This window comes from Gouania willdenowi, chromosome 9, assembly GCF_900634775.1.
Source record: "Gouania willdenowi chromosome 9, fGouWil2.1, whole genome shotgun sequence".
Taxonomy (NCBI): Eukaryota; Metazoa; Chordata; class Actinopteri; order Blenniiformes; family Gobiesocidae; genus Gouania; species Gouania willdenowi.
The window spans coordinates 1,767,836-1,786,421 of NC_041052.1; the positions used below are offsets into that span (position 1 = coordinate 1,767,836).

The following is an 18,586-nucleotide window of genomic DNA, read 5'->3' on the forward strand; positions in this document are numbered from 1 at the left end:
AAAACGTCTGCATTCTATCCCTCGCTTGGAGCTCTGTGCAGCACTTGCAGCATCACAGATGGCACAAGTCCTTAAGAAGGAACTAACCCTGAAGGTTGAGCGCATCGTGTTGTGGTCAGACTCCACTACTGTGCTAACCTGGCTACATTCCCAGTCCTGCAAATTTAAGGTGTTCGTTGGGGCCAGAGTAGCCGAGATACAGGAGTTGACTGAGAACTGCACATGGCGCTATGTAGACTCTTTAAACAATCCTGCCGATGACGTGACTAGAGGGAAGACCCTAAAGGCCCTCCTAGCACCAAACCGATGGTCACAAGGACCTCCGTTTCTCCTCCAGAGCCCCGATACCTGGCCGGAGAAGCCCTGCACAGAACCACTGAAGGATGAGACTGAGTTCCGGAAGGCTGCTTTCTGTGGCCTAACGACCACCTCACCTACTACTTCGCTCTTGGCTGAAGAAATGTGCAACACCTGGCAGGAACTCCTGGATGTTACAGCTCAAAACCTTCAGGGGTCTTCCACCTCAAATTCGTCACCAAGTGCTGAGGAGTATCGTCAAGCAGAGATACACACTCTCCAACAAGCCCAACGACAATCCTTTCCGGATGAATATAAGCACCTAGCAGCTGGGAAACCTGTCTCATCAGGAAGTCGTTTGCTCACCCTAGCGCCCAACTGGGACGAGTCCACCAATCTGATAAGAGTGGGTGGCAGACTCCGACGATTGGAAGGTCAAGTCGACTTAACCCTGCACCCGGTTGTCCTCGATCCTTCACATCGAGTTACAGGCTTGCTCATTCAGAAGTATGATGCAGATCTCCATCACCCTGGTCCAGAGCGGGTCTTTGCAGAGCTGCGTAGAAAATTCTGGGTACTTCGAGGGCGGGAGGCAATCAGAAGATACCAACATGCATGTCCTGAGTGTCAGCGCTGGAGAGCTAGGCCCTCAATCCCCAGAATGGCTGACTTACCCACTGCTCGTCTTCAATTACACAAACCAGCCTTCTACTCCACTGGTGTGGATTGCTTCGGGCCTATGGTGGTGAAAGTGGGCAGACGCCAGGAAAAGCGCTGGGGAATTATATTCAAGTGTTTAACCACCAGGGCCGTACATTTGGATCTACTCAAGACGATGGATGCAGACGCCTACCTGATGGCTCTGAGGCGCTTTATTGCTAGAAGAGGAACCCCTGCAGAAATATGGTCGGACAATGGAACGAACTTTAGGGGAGGTGAACGGGAGCTCAGAGAAGCCTATGAAAGCATGGCACAAACCCTGCAAGATCAACTCGCTCGTCAAAGGATCCAGTTCAGGTTCAACCCTCCAGCAGCCCCACACTTTGGTGGAGTGTGGGAAAGAGAGGTTCGCTCAGTCAAGTCCGCACTCTACACTAGCGTGGGATCACAACCTCTACCTGAAGATGTCCTCCAAACAGTACTCCTAGAAGTGGAGGCTGTCCTGAACTCGAAGCCCCTAGGTTACGTATCTGCTGATATCGCAGATATCGACCCTGTAACACCCAACAGTCTGCTGATGGGGCGGCCAGATGGATCTCTTCCACAAGTGGTCTACCCAGGGACTGACATCTTGACCCGTAGACGCTGGAGGCATTCACAGATTCTCGCCGATCAGTTCTGGTGTAGGTTCATCAGAGATTACCTTCCTAGCCTACAGACTAGGCAGAAATGGCATTCCTCTCCTCCTGAACTCCTGGAAAAGGCAGTTGTCATGATGGTTGATCCACAGCTACCTCGGGCCCTATGGCCCATCGGACATGTTGTGAAGATTCACCGCAGCGATGATGGGTTCATCAGGTCTGCTGAAGTGGATGTTAAAGGACACGTCTACACCCGGCCGGTGGCTCGGTTGGTGGTGTTACCAGCTCTTCCATCAAGCGAGGAAGATCCCTCTCAGTCCTTCTCCTCTATCGTTAGTTGAATAGCCTTTCTTTCAAACAAAAGTTCAATGCACTTTTGGGGGCGGCTGTTTAAAAGGCTCTGATTTAACTGCCTGCCTCTTTAAGAGGCACTCGGTTTCAGTGAGCAGTGTGCACGTGACCAGTAGTTTAGTTTGGGCAGTCGTCCAAGTACGAGCCTGATTCGGATGTTTAACTAGTTCCTGTCCTTTAAAACGTTCTTCCGAGTTGTGTGCAGTTCTTACTCCTGTTCCTGTGTGCTCCAGTTTGTCTATAGTCCATGACCAGAAAGTAAGTCACCATTTATGTTTTAAGTTCATGCTATGTTAATAAGTGTATAGGCTAACAGCTATGATGATGTCATGCTAACCCACTTATGTAACACCGTTTACCGTGTCGGAGTTCACGTTGCTGTTATAACTGCTGGGGGAAATCTGTTCAATAATATTTTTGGCCAGGAGAGGGTGCTATTACCTTGCACATTGATTCAGTTTAAATGTGGAGCTTTATTTATACAGAAGAGTGAATGTGGGTCACTTTTTTCCCCTTTGTTTTATAAATTAGAGATAATTTGGAGTAATTGAACCTTTTTTTGATGTTGATGTAACAGAATGTTACTTATATCAGCTGTTCACAGCTTTGTATTTGCTTTACATATAATTGTTTATTTTTCTCATGTTTGTTACAGACTATACAATATTAGAACTACTCCAACAACTAGCATTTAATCTGCTGTTAATGGGAATAAAATACAGCTGGAACACATCCCAGTTAAAGAGAAAGGACGTCTCATCTCTTCATTCCTGTGCCCTGATCAGCACCCCATTCAGTTTGCTGTCTTAAACCTAAAAGAACTAGACGATCAGTATTTCCTCTCTTTCAATTATGATTGTATTGTTCACGAAACACTAACTTACATTTAACTAAGATTTACTGTATTCATGTTTTTCAGGATTTTTAGTAAACATTAAAAAACAAATGCTTTTGTGTATTTAAAAAAAAAAATCACTTAGTCCAGAACATTCCAGAGAAGTATAAACTGAATACTGTAAAATAGTTAGAATATCTGTGGATATCATGAAATAAACAGATCAACTGATGAAGCTGATGATTTTAGTCTGAAATAGTCTTTCTACATAGCAGTTGATGCTATCTGTAGCAGCGCTTCTAGCCCCGCCCACATCCTCAACCACAGAGAGTGGTCGACTGTCCACTACATGGTTAGCATTGAGGCGCTAGCTGCTACACGTTTAGCATTGAGGTGCTAGCTGAGGCTAGCAGAGCTCAGCTGATCCACAAACTCTTTCTCTAATAATTTACACATAACTGGGTTTTAGTTTTCCATCCAATTGTTTTTATTTAAATTAAAATGAACTCCCACGAAGCACAGCAACAGCTTCTCCTCTGGTTCTCCTGTTTCTTGTGTTGTGGTCTGTGCATCAGTATTATGGGTATACCAGAAACTCATGAACAGAGAAAGGTTCCGCGCTGTTTGAAGTGAAAAAATAAAAAAATGATTAAATGCGTTATTTTTATTTTTTTAATAAATTAATCACAATTAATGCGTTAAAGTCTCAGCCCTAATATACAGTACATATATTCTACAGTTCCTCCTCTGCCAATGCCCCCCCCCCCCCTCCCCCCCCCCTCCACCTCCTCCCTGCTGTGCTTCTAATTGAAGTGACGGAACCAAAATTAGCTCCAGCTTTTTATTTTGAAGAGCAAACTGATTGATGAGCTGAAGAACACTCGGTAACGGGAATTTTCCACACTGACAAACCATGTTATGAAACACATTAAAACACAGCCACAAAAAAAATCTGAGCTTTAACAATCATCAGTGATGCTCCACAGATACTGTAAATACAGAGAGTTATTGAGCGACGCCCACAGGCTTCCATTGAGAGGCTACTTTAAAACCAACACTGGAAAAGGAACGTGAACAAACACTGGTTACATTTTGTCTTGAGTCCTTTAATATTTATTAACACCAATTATTGCACTCATTCAAATATTTGCATTCTAATTGATCATTTATGAATTAAAAAAGCAGCAGTGGTGCAAGGATACACCCAATTCAAATAAATAACAATAAACCTTAAATCTGAGTTTGTAATCATGCACTTTAACTCCTTTCAATTTTAATACATCAAGATCATATTTTGGAGGAAAAAAAAACCAGATCAGTCAAAATACGTTATTCTTTTATTTAAATTTTCAAGAATTATGGACTAATATATTTTCCTCTTACAAAGCGTTTGAACTCATTAACCAAAATAAACTACACATTTCTTCATTTATCAACAAGCAAAGTTACATAAAAATATAAATATTGTTTAAAAACATATCAAATAAAAACATAAGAAATGTTCCTGGCTTGGAAATTACACATTTTTTTAAGGAATCGCGTACTTTTCCCGAACCCGGCCTGATCTGTAGGGATTCAACGAGCCCGGTTGGGTTTGGGCTTCATTTCAATGGTTATACCATGGGCTCGGGACAGGTTCAGGCGTTTTACCGTAAATCAGGTGATGTGTTTCTATTAGTGCGAGAAAGACGCACTAATAAATTCTGATTCTCCTCTATATGCGCCCATGGATGTGAATAGTGTTGAAAACGGCGTAAAGAGACATCGGCTTCATTAGGGTCGGACGGGTTCTTTTTTTGGCCTGATCAAAGTTCTTCTCCATGACGTCTAAACAAGCGTCACTAAAACAGTCCCACCCCCTAATTATTTAATCAGAGTATTGAAGCACATACTCAGCTGTATCTATTTTAATCCACTCTTATTTACATTAATGTTGAGCTGATTGAGGATAAATCTCTACCTATGAGGTCTACGCCCTTTAAAACTCAGTAGGAGAACATCGACTCTTCTCACATCAGAACTGATTTCAGCTCCGTAAATTTCTCACACGTTTTTCATCGACTGACGGCTCCAAAATCAAACAGCCTGGACAGAACAATAAAATACAATGACTTAAATATAGCAACATTTAGTTTAGGATAGACCAGAAATAAAGATGATACAGTGTTTTAGTGCTAATATTTGATCGTAAATACACATGGTCAGCATTAATAGATGTGTTTATATATATTATTATTGCACTGAGAGAGAGAGAGAGAGAGAATAACCCTATAAGGTAGAACAGCTCACCTTTATATATCCCCAAGACACAGACAACAGAGTGTTTGCTTCAGGCATTTTGGCAAATCAACAATAAATCGATCCAGAAGCTAAAGTTTTATAAAGTGAAGGAAGCAGAAAACTAGAAAAAAAATGTTCCAGTGTGCAGAAAAAAAGCCGTCAGCTCGTTTCCAAACAGGGATCCATGAACGCAGGATTTAGTCTCTGTCCCGGGAACGTCAGGAGAAAAAATGAGGGAGAAAAAGCATCACTATTACACACAGTAATAGTGATACACACACACACACACAGTAATAGTGATACACACACACACAAACACTGCTGATGCTAAAGTCCAGAGCTCCAGCACAACATCCTCTTCCCTCCACAGCTCAGTCCGACTCCCGCCTGAAGAGCAACGACAACGAATCACAGCCCAGACATCATCAGAGTCTGAGCTCATCCTCTCCTCTGATTGGCTGGGCTACAAACAGGCTGGAGGCTGCTGCCGTGTGATTGGCTGAAGCTGAATAAGTGGAAAATCTACTCCTTCCTTTTTCTTTTTTTAAATCTCTCATTCCTACAGTCATACACTGGTCATGTTTACGTGTTTACAGGTTACCTCATCACTCCCGGGGTCACCTTCCCCCCCCACTCGCTGGTATTTTTTTATTCATCATTAGAGGTGAGTCACAGGAACATCACTGATGAGATGAAATCACACAAAAAGAAGGAACGTCACGGGTTTACGGCTCAGCGGGAGAAACGCTGCTGAAAGGCCTCGTGTTATTATCTGTTTTCATTATAACAGCAGAATAAATAAATACATAAACAAAGGCTGCTTTTCATCAGCATTATGACATTTGTTAGCATTAGACACATTACATTCATTAAAGAATTATGAAAACAGGAAGGAAACAATCCTGGCTACGCACACGTTCCTCAGAAAAATCTAAAAATTTAAAGAAAAAAAAGGAAATAGAGAATTTTCAGGACATCCCACATACTTCAGTCTAAAAAAAATTCTGAATTCAAATTTTTGAGATATGGATGATGTAGTTGGGGGGAGTGTCCTTATTTTTCTTTCATGTTTATCTTCCAATATGTCAGGAACTCCATCACATATAAAGGTAAATATGGTATAGTAATAAGCTCCACCCACTCTCTCAGAATATAGAAATAGATCTGCTATACATCCTATCTGGTGGACATGTCAGCTCCTCTAAATAGTCACAAAGTCAGTGTGTGTTTGGGTCTGGAACATGTTTGGGTCTTCAGTAAACTACTTAGCATATGTCTCAGCTCCCTGTAATGTGATCAGCTTAGAGCTATGAACATAGACTGTTCACATCACTAATGATTAGTCACAGATATACATTGGTTCTAGACTCACACGCTCTGGAAATCTGGACATGTAATTTTTTATCGACCCAAAACTGCATGTGGGAATGTAAGAAAGAATCTGATCTTTTTTAATTTATAGTATAAAGGTTACTCTTTATTAGAATATAAAACATTTTTTTCTTTATGAGACTTCTTTTTTATTTTGGACCCCAACTTTGGGTTATTTCACCACATAAATCCTTTACATGAGGCCATTGTAGCTTAGCTCTGTGTCTAATAATCATTTATTATTTATTATATTCTGAGAGAATAGGTGGCGCTGTATTACTATACAACATTTCATTTTCCTATGTGCTGTAGTTCCTGAGATATTAGAAAATAGAAACAGTGAATATGACAACGAACACTTCAATCAGAGGTGGTGTTATGGATCTACTAGTGCTTCTCCTTTCTTGTGATCAACTGTTGGTAGCTCTACATATTAAAACATGGAACATGTTGTTACCGTTACTGCCCTCATAATAGCTGTACAATTATTATTTTTAAACTTTTTAATTTTTTTCACAGTCAATAGCCAGTCACCAGGTTATCTGGAAACTACTTGGAGCTTAACACCAACATGTTTAATAATATAAAAAGTTTTTATTTTGTGTTTAAAAACAACTATTTTATGATAAATACGTATTCTTTAAATCAGGTGTTCTCAACCTTTGGGGTCAGGACCCCATTTGAGGTCGCAAGACACTGGAAGGTTTTCGCCAGATGCCTTAAAGTATTTTCTGAACTATTTAAGTACATTTTTGCTTATTTTTACCCTTTTTCTACAACTACACCAAACTTTCCATATTTTAACCTATTTTCATCACTTTTCCTTTCCATATCTTTGCTACTTTTAATGTATTTTTGCTACATTACTCCCATTTCTGACACTTCTACATCACATTTCAATGACTTTTCTGCACATTTTTTCCACTTCCAATACATTTTCAGCACTTATAAACCCTTTCCAGCACTTTTCCCCCTAATGTCACACACACACATATATATAAAATAAAGTGGATATTATTCAGATCAATGAATAAATGTGTTTTTTTTGTGTTCCAGTCGTTATGAAGAGTGAAAAAGGACTGAGGGTCTCTGCTTACTTTACACCCCCCCCCCCCCCCGTTTAATTTACAGCTACACTGGAGCAGATGACTCCATCCACACACACACACACACACACACACACACACACACACACACACCACACACACACACACACACACACACACACACACACACACACACACACACACACACACACACACACACACACACACACACACACACACACACACACACACAGAGACACAGACACAGACACACACACACTATTAGCTTAGCTAGCATGTGTGATCACAAGCTATTGGGTAAAAATTGGAGAGTGTCACACCAAGCCTAGGTGTGACTTATGTGTAAATTGTTCTTTGAGTGAGAGTTCAGTGACCAAAAATATCTTTTCCCGCCGCATTTAGCTCCAAACAATCCCCCAACGGTGAGACCGATTGGTTCCATTTCATCTTCATCACACTTTATATTTGGAACGAGAGCAAAGTAAAGAAAGGAGTGTGAAACAAACACTATCACTGACTGAGGAATAGATGTGTGGTCATATATGACGAAGGAGTGGATTCATATGTAGAGTGAAAACACGGCTGGAGGGTAAAGATTGTGTCAAAGTTAACGAATGGAAACGACTGTCGATCGCTGGGAAAGATGGGTTACAGTGGATTTCTTCAACTTTTACTTCACTTTAATGAAAGCATTTTATGAAGTTGTACAAAAGATATGAGCAACTTTTATCACAGCGGGGACCACGGAAATGTGATTGTTTGATGGGAAGGCGAAATTATTGTGAATTTATGTCAACATTTATAATAACAATCAATCTGAGCATCATTATTGTCATGTTTGTTACTTTTGATGACATTTTGGAGAGTTTTTCTCATTTTGGGTGTTTTTGTTTATGTTTATGTATTATTTAGTTGTTTTTTTTTCTCTTTTGTACGTGTGTTTTTGTTCTCATTTTTGAGGCCTGTCCTACGAAACTGAATAACATCTTACGGGGCTAAATCACCATGGTAACTTAGGCTGAACGACTAACCTGGTCGGTACCAGGTTTTGTTTTGAGCGAGTACTAAAGCCCCGCCTCCTGACCAATCAATTCTCTTAGAGAACAACCCGTCTTATAAAAGGAGGTTCATTGTGAACACATCTGTGTGTGTGGATGTGATGGTGACAGGAGATAGAATATTTATCCTTTTATTTACTGATGACGTCCTATAATAAATATATAGATTTATATCTGATAGACTGACCTACATTAGTCAGCTGATAACGCCTACGTGCATCGGATGCTTTCAGACCAATGAATGAATGAATGAATTAATTTATTTATTTATTCATTAATGTATTCTGTGGTGATGCAAAGAGCCTCAGTCATGTATGATAATATAAAATATAAATATATTCATTCCTTTCTGCTTTTACTGCAGCAACAGTGTTGTTTGTTTTTGGTCTGAATTATGGATTTAAATCCTTCATATTTTTACAGAATTATTCCTCAATTGTGACATAAGTTGTTCTATACAGTTCCTCTGTGATTGTGATTGGTCTGACGCTGCTAACTCCGCCCCCGTCACAGGAGTGTGCACATAGCTAGGCTGAAATCACCAGGTTAGTGAACATATTTATATACAAACAGAGAATGTTTGATTAGGTGAAGCTTTAGTTGAAACTGAAAGTTTTGGGACAGTATCACACATTTACTCGCAAGTGAAGTAATTGGATGAATATGTCAAATTTCATACATAATCTGGTTCAAAGTCTACGTAATCTCACGTCTATGCAGGATTTAGTGAAAATGAAATGACTGAACGCTCACTGACATGTTTTGTTACCACGTCTCACATTTCCATGGGATTTGTATCTATAGAAAGTGGAGTTTATGGACATAACCTCACGTTATTTCAGCAAAGAAATGGGATTTTTCTGTTTTTTCAAACTGATCCAGAATCACTTTATTGATCCTGATCCCATTAAAATGTGTCTGAAAACAATGTTTGAAATGATATTTTGTTACATTGTGGAGTCTAAAGTCTACGTCTGATGATGTGAGGACCATCACCTGAGCTGTTGGTACATGGAGATAGAAGCAGGGCCCGGTGGCTGTTGCTATGACAACCACAGATAGCTGTACTGGGCACCAGATGTTACTTCTTTTTCCTTTTTATCATTCTTATCTTTTTATTTCTGGTTCCAGATGTTGAAGGAGTGACCACGTCACCTAGAGACGAGCTTTGATGTGATTGATTTGCTCTTCATCGTGCTCTCCATTACCCCCCCCCCCCCCTAGTGTGACATCACAGTGTGTGTGACATCATCAGAGCTGATCAGCATTCACAGCAGCACGGTACCTCGCCTCTCTCCACACGCACGCACGCACGCACGCACGCACGCACGCACGCACGCACGCACGCACGCACGCACGCACGCACGCACGCACGCACGCACGCACACAACACACACACACACACACACCACACACACACACACACACACACAACACACACACACACACACACACACACACACACACACACACACACACACACACACACACAGTGTTTAGTATGTCAGTGATAACCTTGTCGATGAAGGATTTCTGCTGTGACCATGTGCACGTGTGTGTGTGTGTGTGTGTGTGTGTGTACAAAAACATCAGTGGAAACTCTCAGCTTTGGTTTCACTTTGAGAAAAATACACATAATAATAAAAATAATAACAACAACAACATTATGACTCCAATCATATTTATTTACATCCCCCTGTGATGCAAATAAATATGTAAAATGTAAATAAATAGATCAAATCTATATTGAAATGTTGTTCAATAATACATTAATATAAATTATAACAATTATAAACAGTGTGTCAGGGAATTATGTTTTCAGGATTTAGGATCATAAGCCTGGTCAATATATCAAGATTCAAGACATATTGAGATTTATATTTTGGCTAAAAATCAATGTATTCATTTCTTACAGCTTATTTTGTATTAAAATACTCGTTTTAGGAGTTGTTGCTTTCACTACTTCTTAGAACAGCATAAAAACCTAACCCAGACCTTCATCTAAACAAGCCACACTACAGAACTCACTCACACGTGTTGTCCCTTACACATATTGTGCAGCTGTTTGTTAATAAATGTGTCTGTGTGGAAATGTTTCATCAGCAAATTTAACCCAGAATTGTCTTTCTGTTCAGACTTTATTGAATTAAAAAATCTATATTTATATTATAAAAAGGAGATTTTTCTCACCCACTGTAGCTGATGCATGTTCATGTGGAATTGTAGGGATTTTATGTTAAAGGTAGGGTACGCGTATTTCAAAAGCTAGCATGATTTTGAATGTAGCTTCCCCGACGGCTCCACCCTGACCCCCCTCGCCCCTCCCCTCTGTGCTCCGTCTCACTCACATGCATGCTCACAGCTGCTGCAGAAGAGGAGCTCAGCTCATCTCTTCTATTGTGTAGAAACTTTGTTGTCTCATTCAGCAATAAGTAAACAATAGACTTTTATTAAAAATACCAACTTGTACTGCTTTTGGTTGTTCTAAAAAACCAGGAAAAGTCAAAGATGTCGATGTAAACATCTGTGGTTTAGAGAAAGAGGATAAAAACAGCTGAAAACACACAAACCCTGAGGACAGAAGGACTTTTGGGTGGGAGTCCTTCAACTGTCTGCAATTTACTCGCTAACTTCAGCCGCCAGAGCATGTCAGCGCACTGTATAAGGGAGAGTAAAGGTCCCTTAGGAGAGCTCTTCTTCTCTGCTTCATTGTCTACTACCAAACCTCAGAGTGGGAACTGTCGTCCCCTGTGGTCACAATGTTTTTATCCTTATTCTGTAAACAAAAGAGGTTTACATTGATATTTTTCACTTTTCATATTTTTTAGAGCAACTAAAAGCAGAACAAGTTGTCATTTGACTGAAAAAGCTGCTAAATTATATAAAAATCTACTAAATGATCTAAAAATCAGGCTGAACATTTCACTCCAATAGAAAACAATGGGATGTTTACAGGCAGTGGGGCCGTGTGACATCATCAATCATGTGATTTCAAGATGGAGGAACACAGGCTGTAAAACTGTAAAGTAGTCCTGTTTATAAAAGTTAATGAAACAAATATGATGGATAATAATGTGTTTTGTTTGACATAGATCTACTAATAAGTAAACTGAAAGGATTTTAGTGGAGGAACTTTTAAATAAACTCTGAGTGCTCCTCACCTTGTTGGAGGCCATCTCGCTGACTGAGTGTCTGGTCTGCAGCGTCTCCAACTGGTCCAGGCACCAGTCCAGCTCCTCCAGGGTCTCTGTGGCCAACTTCTGGTACGCCTCCTCTGTGGGGGCGAGACAGGAGGGCAACGGGTCAGTTAGGGCCCGGGTCAGGGGGCCGCTAGTGGCCGCTCCGGGCCCGCGGTACGCCCCCCCACACACGGCTAAGCTGGGGTACCCCGAGTAGACGCATGGGTGACTCTTCATACTGGACGGGTGGGGGCCAGCACAGAGAGGGTTGGGTTCTGAACCCACGAGACGATGAGAAAAACCTCCAGAACGATTCACGACCCAAATGGTTCCTGATTGGAAACCAAGTCCAGAACATTCCCAAAGAGTTCCAGTGTTCCACTGATGGATGTGAGGAGGAGGGACCCAGTATCCGATCTGTCATCCAACGTCACTGTGGATTCATCCTCTCATTCCAGTGGTGGAGCAGGATGAAGAGCAGTCTGTTTAACAGACCCATGGATACAGGAGTCTGATGATGATGATGGAGAAGAGATGAAGAGCATCCACTGAGGGATTCAAACCCAGTCCAGATCCAGCATGGAGCACAACCCAGACTGTTCCAAACGCCTTGATGTGGAATGAGAACTCAAATCCATCTTTTTCTCTCTATCACACACACACACACATGCACGCACACGCACGTTTACACCAGTGCTAACTAACCACAACACATCATGATTGGCTTTCCTCAGCCAATTAAAACATCCGTTGGTTTCCGGAAAGCAGAAGAAGTAGGATCCGGCATGGTGTGTGTGTGTGTGTGTGTTGTGTTTTATAGTGTGTGTGTGTGTGTGTATGTGTGTGTGTAGAGGATGGGCTACTGCTGCTGTTGCTTCTCCAGCATCCCTGGTAGCCAAACGTGCTGCTGTATCTAAAGCCTGAGAGGAAGGACCGCACTGAGGATGAGGAAGAGGAGAAGAAAACATGGACTGGATCCACGGAGCAGGAGGAGGGACGTGTGTAGCATACAAAACACCTCACAGCCTGTTAGCATCAATGTCCCACCAAAAACAAAATTATTTGAACAATTTGAGCCAATGTTTGCTTTTTTTTTGCAGATTTCTATATTTTAACCTATTTTCATCACTTTTTCTTGCCATATTTTTGCTCCTTTTAAGGTATTTTTGCTACATTTCTCCCATTACTCCCACTTCTACATCACAGTTTAATGACTTTTCTGCACATCTTTTCCACTTTCCAGACATGTTCAGCACTTATAAACCCTTTCTACCACTTTTCCATCTAATGCCACATATGTTGACCTATTATCGTCACTTTTAACCTCTTTTCACCATATTTCATGCTTATTTTTGCCAATTTAATCAAATTTAAAAAGTAACAATAATGGGTCAACATATGTTTATAAATGCTGAACATGTCTGGAAAGTGAAAAAATGTGCAGAAAAGACAGTAAACTGTGATGTAGAAGTGGGAGTAATGTAGCAAAAAGGCATTAAAAGGAGCAAAAATATGGCAAGAAAAAGTGATGAAAACAGGTTAAAATATGGAAAGTTTGGTTTAGTTGCAGAAAAATGGGTAAAAATAAGCAAAAATGGGTCAAATTGTCAAAAAAAAAAAACATTCTTAGATACTTGAAGGCATCTGGTGACCCTCTCCCAGTGTTTCGCGACCCCAAATAGGGTTCTGACCGTAAGGTTGAGAACCCCTGTTTTAGTGAGTGTTTCCCATCCTCTCCTGTTTCACGCTCCTTCCTCTCCTGCTCATCCTTTGTTTTTCTCTTCCTCTTTTCTCCCATTCTCCCTCCTCCTGTCGATGGGGGGGGGGATCAGCGACTCTCTCTGACAGCGACTGCACTGACGTCAATGACATTCTTCTCATGCTTAGTGCGACATCAGACACTGGGTGCTCTGAGAGGCCACTCTGCTGCACAGATGCAGAGCAGCAGGTAAAACACGTAACGGAGTGGAGCGTTGGTGGAGGAGGAGGAGCTCTGAAGGAAAGGCTTCATATTTCCAGAAAATATTAAAGAAATGTGAAAAAAACATATACAAATATATAAATATACAAAGCACTCCTTTACTTTGTGTCCTTTAATAATTTAGAAGTTTGTAATTAGAATGAGACGTTAATATCAGAATCAGAATCAGAATCAGAATCATCTTTATTCGCCAAGTGTATGTTGTACACACGAGGAATTTGACTCGGTGTTTATATTTGTGTTAGCAGATAAACAAATAAAAAATAAACATCTGTTTTACACCCAATAATGAATAATAATAAATCTCCATAATAACATCAATTAATTTTATTAATAATAATAATAATAATAATAATAATAATAATAATAATAATAATAATAATAATAATACAAGTATTTATTACCTATTAGCGCTGCACAACAATCACATTTTAATCGTGCTCACGATTTTACGATGGCGTATTAGGGTCACAATAAAATAAAATAAAATATCTGAGCACTACGAGATTAAAGTCCTAATATTTCAAGATTAAAGTTGTAATTTTATGAGAATAAAGTCATATCTTAATAAAATAGTAATTTCATGAGATTAGTTGTAATATTTCTAGAATTCAACTTTATTCTCAAAATATCATGACTTTAATCATATAAAGTTAAGACTTTATTCTCAAAATATTACAACTTTAATCTAATGAATTTACGACTTTAATATAGAAAAATCACAACTTTATTCTCGACTTAAATCAAATTAGTGCTCATCACTATTTTTGGCTGAAGCTTTTCTTTTGCACTCTAAACTGTTTGATAAAGAAGAAGTTCAATATAAATACAGATGTTTTCCCTATAACGAATATAAATTAGTGATTAATAATTGTGATTACAATACTGCTCCATAAAAAAAATCATGATTATAATTTTGGCCATAATCGTTCAGCCCCAGTACCTTATATTTACTATCTATTGTATATCTAAAACACACACTTTTCCCCATATAATTACATTTACTTCATTATATACTCGGCTATTTTACAATTTTAATTTTTAATACTAATGAAAATACATTGTTATACTTACATTTAGTTTATTTTTCTAACCAGATAAACACATAATGTAGGTTTCATAAATCAATAAATGTGGGATGTTGGTGAAGCAGTTGTAGAAGATATTGATTGATTGGTTGGAGAGCGTAAAAAGGGGGCGGGGCCGGTAGAACACATTTGTAGTGACCTGTGTGTGTAAAACGTGTTTGTGTTGATTCACAGGGTCACACACACACACACACACACACACACACACACAAAAAGGTAAAATATTGAAGTTTTCTTAAGAAAAGGAAGACGAAAGGATGGATTTGGTCTGAAAAATAAACAACTGTAACACTATTTAAACAGATTTAAACCTCATTTTTCCTAAGATTTTAAAATCCTAAAATAAACATGATGACGTACCTGTGAAGGTGGTTTTGGTGATAGGAGGTGGGTTACACATGGGTGATCTTCTGTTAGAGAGAAACACACACACACACACACACACACACACACACACACACACACACACACACACACACACACACAATCAAGGATTAAACCAACATTTCTTACATCAAATACGTGATATCTGATGCAATGTTTGACTGAGTTATGGAGATTTAAAACAGATATAATTATGTTGTGGAAAAAAAACCAAAACATTATATAAAGTTAAAATACAGGATTTTTGTCCATTTTTAGTGCGGGCCACCGGACTCTAAACGCCCTCACTTTCATTTGAATTAATGCTGAGTTTTAAGAAACTATTCATCAAAACACTCACAAGTCTCATAAATTACATATTATTTAATTGTAAGTTAAACATTGTCTTAATATTAAACGTTGACAGGTGTAAAAAAAAAAAAAAAAAACATATCAAACTCACATGATCAGTGTGTGAACACATGCTGATTCATGTTTTCTGTGATAAATTGACTAAATAACACCATCTTTACTACTTTTAAAATGTTCAAATCACAGAAAGTTCTTAAACGTGTCCGTCCTTTATTCTCACTGCTCAGTAACAGATGATGTCACTTCCTGTTGGTCTCAGCAGTGGTTTCTATTGGCTGTTTAATCAAAGTAAAAGCTGCAGCTCAAGCACCCTCACGTCTCTAATCATTAAATCTGTGATCGATCTCATTGGTCTTACACCAGTCTCTGAATTTGACCTATCCTGTTAAGGAACAATATGTAATAATAATAAAAAGAATAATCATCTGTAAAGCGATGATGCTCTCTTCATATTTGAGCTTTTTTGATGAGATAGTTTCTCTGTCACCACTAGAGGGCAGTCTTACATCAACCAATGTGTGGCAATGCATGGAGGCTCCTGACTTCAGGTCAATTTATAATCTAGTTTCCAATTTTTATTTTTTATTCATGTACCCTCATTGACAATTTGCGTACCCCTGGAGGTACCCGTACCCCACTTTGGGAACCTAGGTGTTACACAGCTAAACACTGTCAGCTGATTGGCTGAGACAGGGAGCTCAGAGATCAGAATAGTTTGATGAAACGGTCACGGACGGCTTTGGTAAACCAGGTTTAAAAACACTTTGATGAAATACACCCCTGTACTGTAGGTTTCCATGACAACTAAGGTGTTTTCTCTTTGATGTGACGGCAGTTCCAGATAAAACTCAGTTTAACTGTGAGGTTAAACCTGGACTTAAGCCTGAGCTGATGATGAAAAGTTAACCTCAGCTACTCTGACACGTTGTTGTTGTTGTTGTTGTAATACCAGGTTTAATCAGCAGAGGGCAGCAGAGGAGCTGCTTTAAAACAGCTCTGAATTCCTTCAGGAAGTGAAACTGTCTCTGAGTGACATTAATAACATTAATAACTTACTTATTAGATGCTCTGTCTTGTTGTAGATTAGTTAATGCACCAAAGTTGTTCCGTACGGTTCTCAAACTAGCAAGAACCTAACGGAGAAACACAAATAATGAATAATTAGTGCTGAAATCCCATAATACTACGATATGTTTCAATGATCAATTCAATCAGGGATGAAGATAATAAAAACATGTACCTGTGCAAACGGCGTTACAATCATATCGTCACCGTGACTGAAAGAAACAGAAAACAAAAAAACATAAATAGTTAATAAAAGTCTGAGAAATGTTAATAATCTGCCAATAATTAAACAAACATGGACCACAACTTTAGGAACTTTCATTTATAGATAAACTAGATTATTCTACTGATGTAAGAATATCTTTTTCACAATTTCAGCCCATTTTTGCTCATTTTTTACCCTTTTTCTGCAACGACACCAAACTTTCTAAATTTTTACTCATTTTCATCACTTTTTCTTGCCATATTTTGGCTCCTTTTAATGTATTTTTGCTACATTACTCCCATTTCTGACACTTCTACATTACATTTCAATGACTTTTCTGCACACGTTCAACACTTTCTACCACTTTTCAACCTAATATCACATATATTGACCCATTATTGTCACTTTTAACCTCTTTTCACAATATTTTCTGCCTATTTTTTGCCAATTTAACCACATTCACCTATTGTCATACCCTTTATTTGCCAGTTTAAACTAATATAACTGTCACTTTGAATCCAATATTGATTATAATAACTTTAAAGCCAATATTATTAATAATTCATCTTATTTTTACAACTTTTGTCGTCCTACACTGATCTGAGAGGGTAAAACTGTCATGGTGATGATAAAGAGCTTAAATACAGACAGGCGAGCTAAATGTAGCCTCTCATCCACCTGACACACACGCACGCACGCACACACATACCCGTTTTTATCACACCGTGAGGACCAATGACAGAATGGTGTCTTATGGGATCCACCCTTTCTGAAGGTCATACAGATCTGATTTTAACTTCTAAAATCATGAAAAATTTAAGGGAACACACAAATCACTTGAAACCTGAAAATCGGTCCCCACGGCCTGAGTGATATTTCAGGAGGTGGACCCCACCAGGGGAGAAAAACCAACACACACACACACACACACACTCACACTCACATGTCGCTGGCTATGGAGGAGTTCCTGGACATGGACTTGGGGGAGAGGTCGTAGTCGCTGTCTGAGCGATAGAGGAACGACTCTCTCCTCTGGCTGTGGACAAAGTTGGCCTGGAGGATGAGACCAGAGCCTGGACTGGCCATGGGGTCCAGAGGGCTGCGACCTGACGACGTGCCATTGTCCACGTCGAAACTACAAGGAAAAGACACAGAAAGACAGAGACGGGGTTAAGGTTTCATATCATATTTTTTAAACCAAAATTTCATCGCATTTGGTGTCGTTTTTAAAGTTTTAAAGGTTCTTGAAAGACACAAAAATAACAGAAAATCTGACTCCTTCAGTGATTCCATCTCTTCACAAATACTACAAACTAGTTTGAACAAATAAAGAAATAGATTATTTAGAACTACAGGAGGACAAGCGGGAATAATAATAATAATAATAATAATAATAATAATAATAATAATAATAATAATAATAATAATAATAACAACAAAAAAAATTGTTTGACAAAACTCTCCATTTCGATTTCGAAACTCAACAACACAGCAGTGCTTCTAATAATCATCATCAACTCTTCAGGAATAAATACATTAAATATTCAATCAGATTCAAACAATAATAATAATAATAATAATAATAATAATAATAATAATAATAAAGTGATATAGAGAAAGAAATTTCCCTGAAATATTGATTCCAAAAAAAATTACACTTAAGTATGAACAAGGGGTGATAACAAAGCTGCATACTAATGATAATATTATTTATCATTAAAAATAAATTTAAATAAAAACATAAAAATTTAATTTACATTAAAATAAAATAAT

The 18,586-nt window shown here is 38.9% G+C and overlaps 1 protein-coding gene and 1 long non-coding RNA gene across 7 annotated transcripts in view; one reads left to right on the forward strand and one right to left on the reverse strand.

The window, feature by feature from the left end:
- pde4d (phosphodiesterase 4D, cAMP-specific) overlaps positions 1 to 18,586 on the reverse strand; it is a 237,106-nt gene that overhangs the window by 12,795 nt on the left and 205,725 nt on the right. For 4 of the 6 annotated variants that reach the window (XM_028456437.1, XM_028456438.1, XM_028456439.1 and 1 more), the window contains 5 exons: positions 17,757 to 17,948; positions 16,784 to 16,820; positions 16,600 to 16,676; positions 15,169 to 15,218; positions 11,722 to 11,834 (listed from right to left, as the gene is read on the reverse strand). In XM_028456437.1, the coding sequence (XP_028312238.1) occupies positions 11,722 to 11,834; positions 15,169 to 15,218; positions 16,600 to 16,676; positions 16,784 to 16,820; positions 17,757 to 17,948 (469 nt within the window). Of the gene's footprint in view, positions 1 to 4,168; positions 5,748 to 11,201; positions 11,337 to 11,721; positions 11,835 to 15,168; positions 15,219 to 16,599; positions 16,677 to 16,783; positions 16,821 to 17,756; positions 17,949 to 18,586 lie in introns of those variants that run through there. The other 2 variants (XM_028456443.1, XM_028456442.1) reach the window with 2 other exon arrangements.
- Positions 1,882 to 17,706, forward strand: LOC114469193 (uncharacterized). Its single transcript, XR_003674735.1, has 3 exons — positions 1,882 to 2,207; positions 17,556 to 17,561; positions 17,695 to 17,706. It is a non-coding gene; the product is annotated as an uncharacterized LOC114469193 (long non-coding RNA).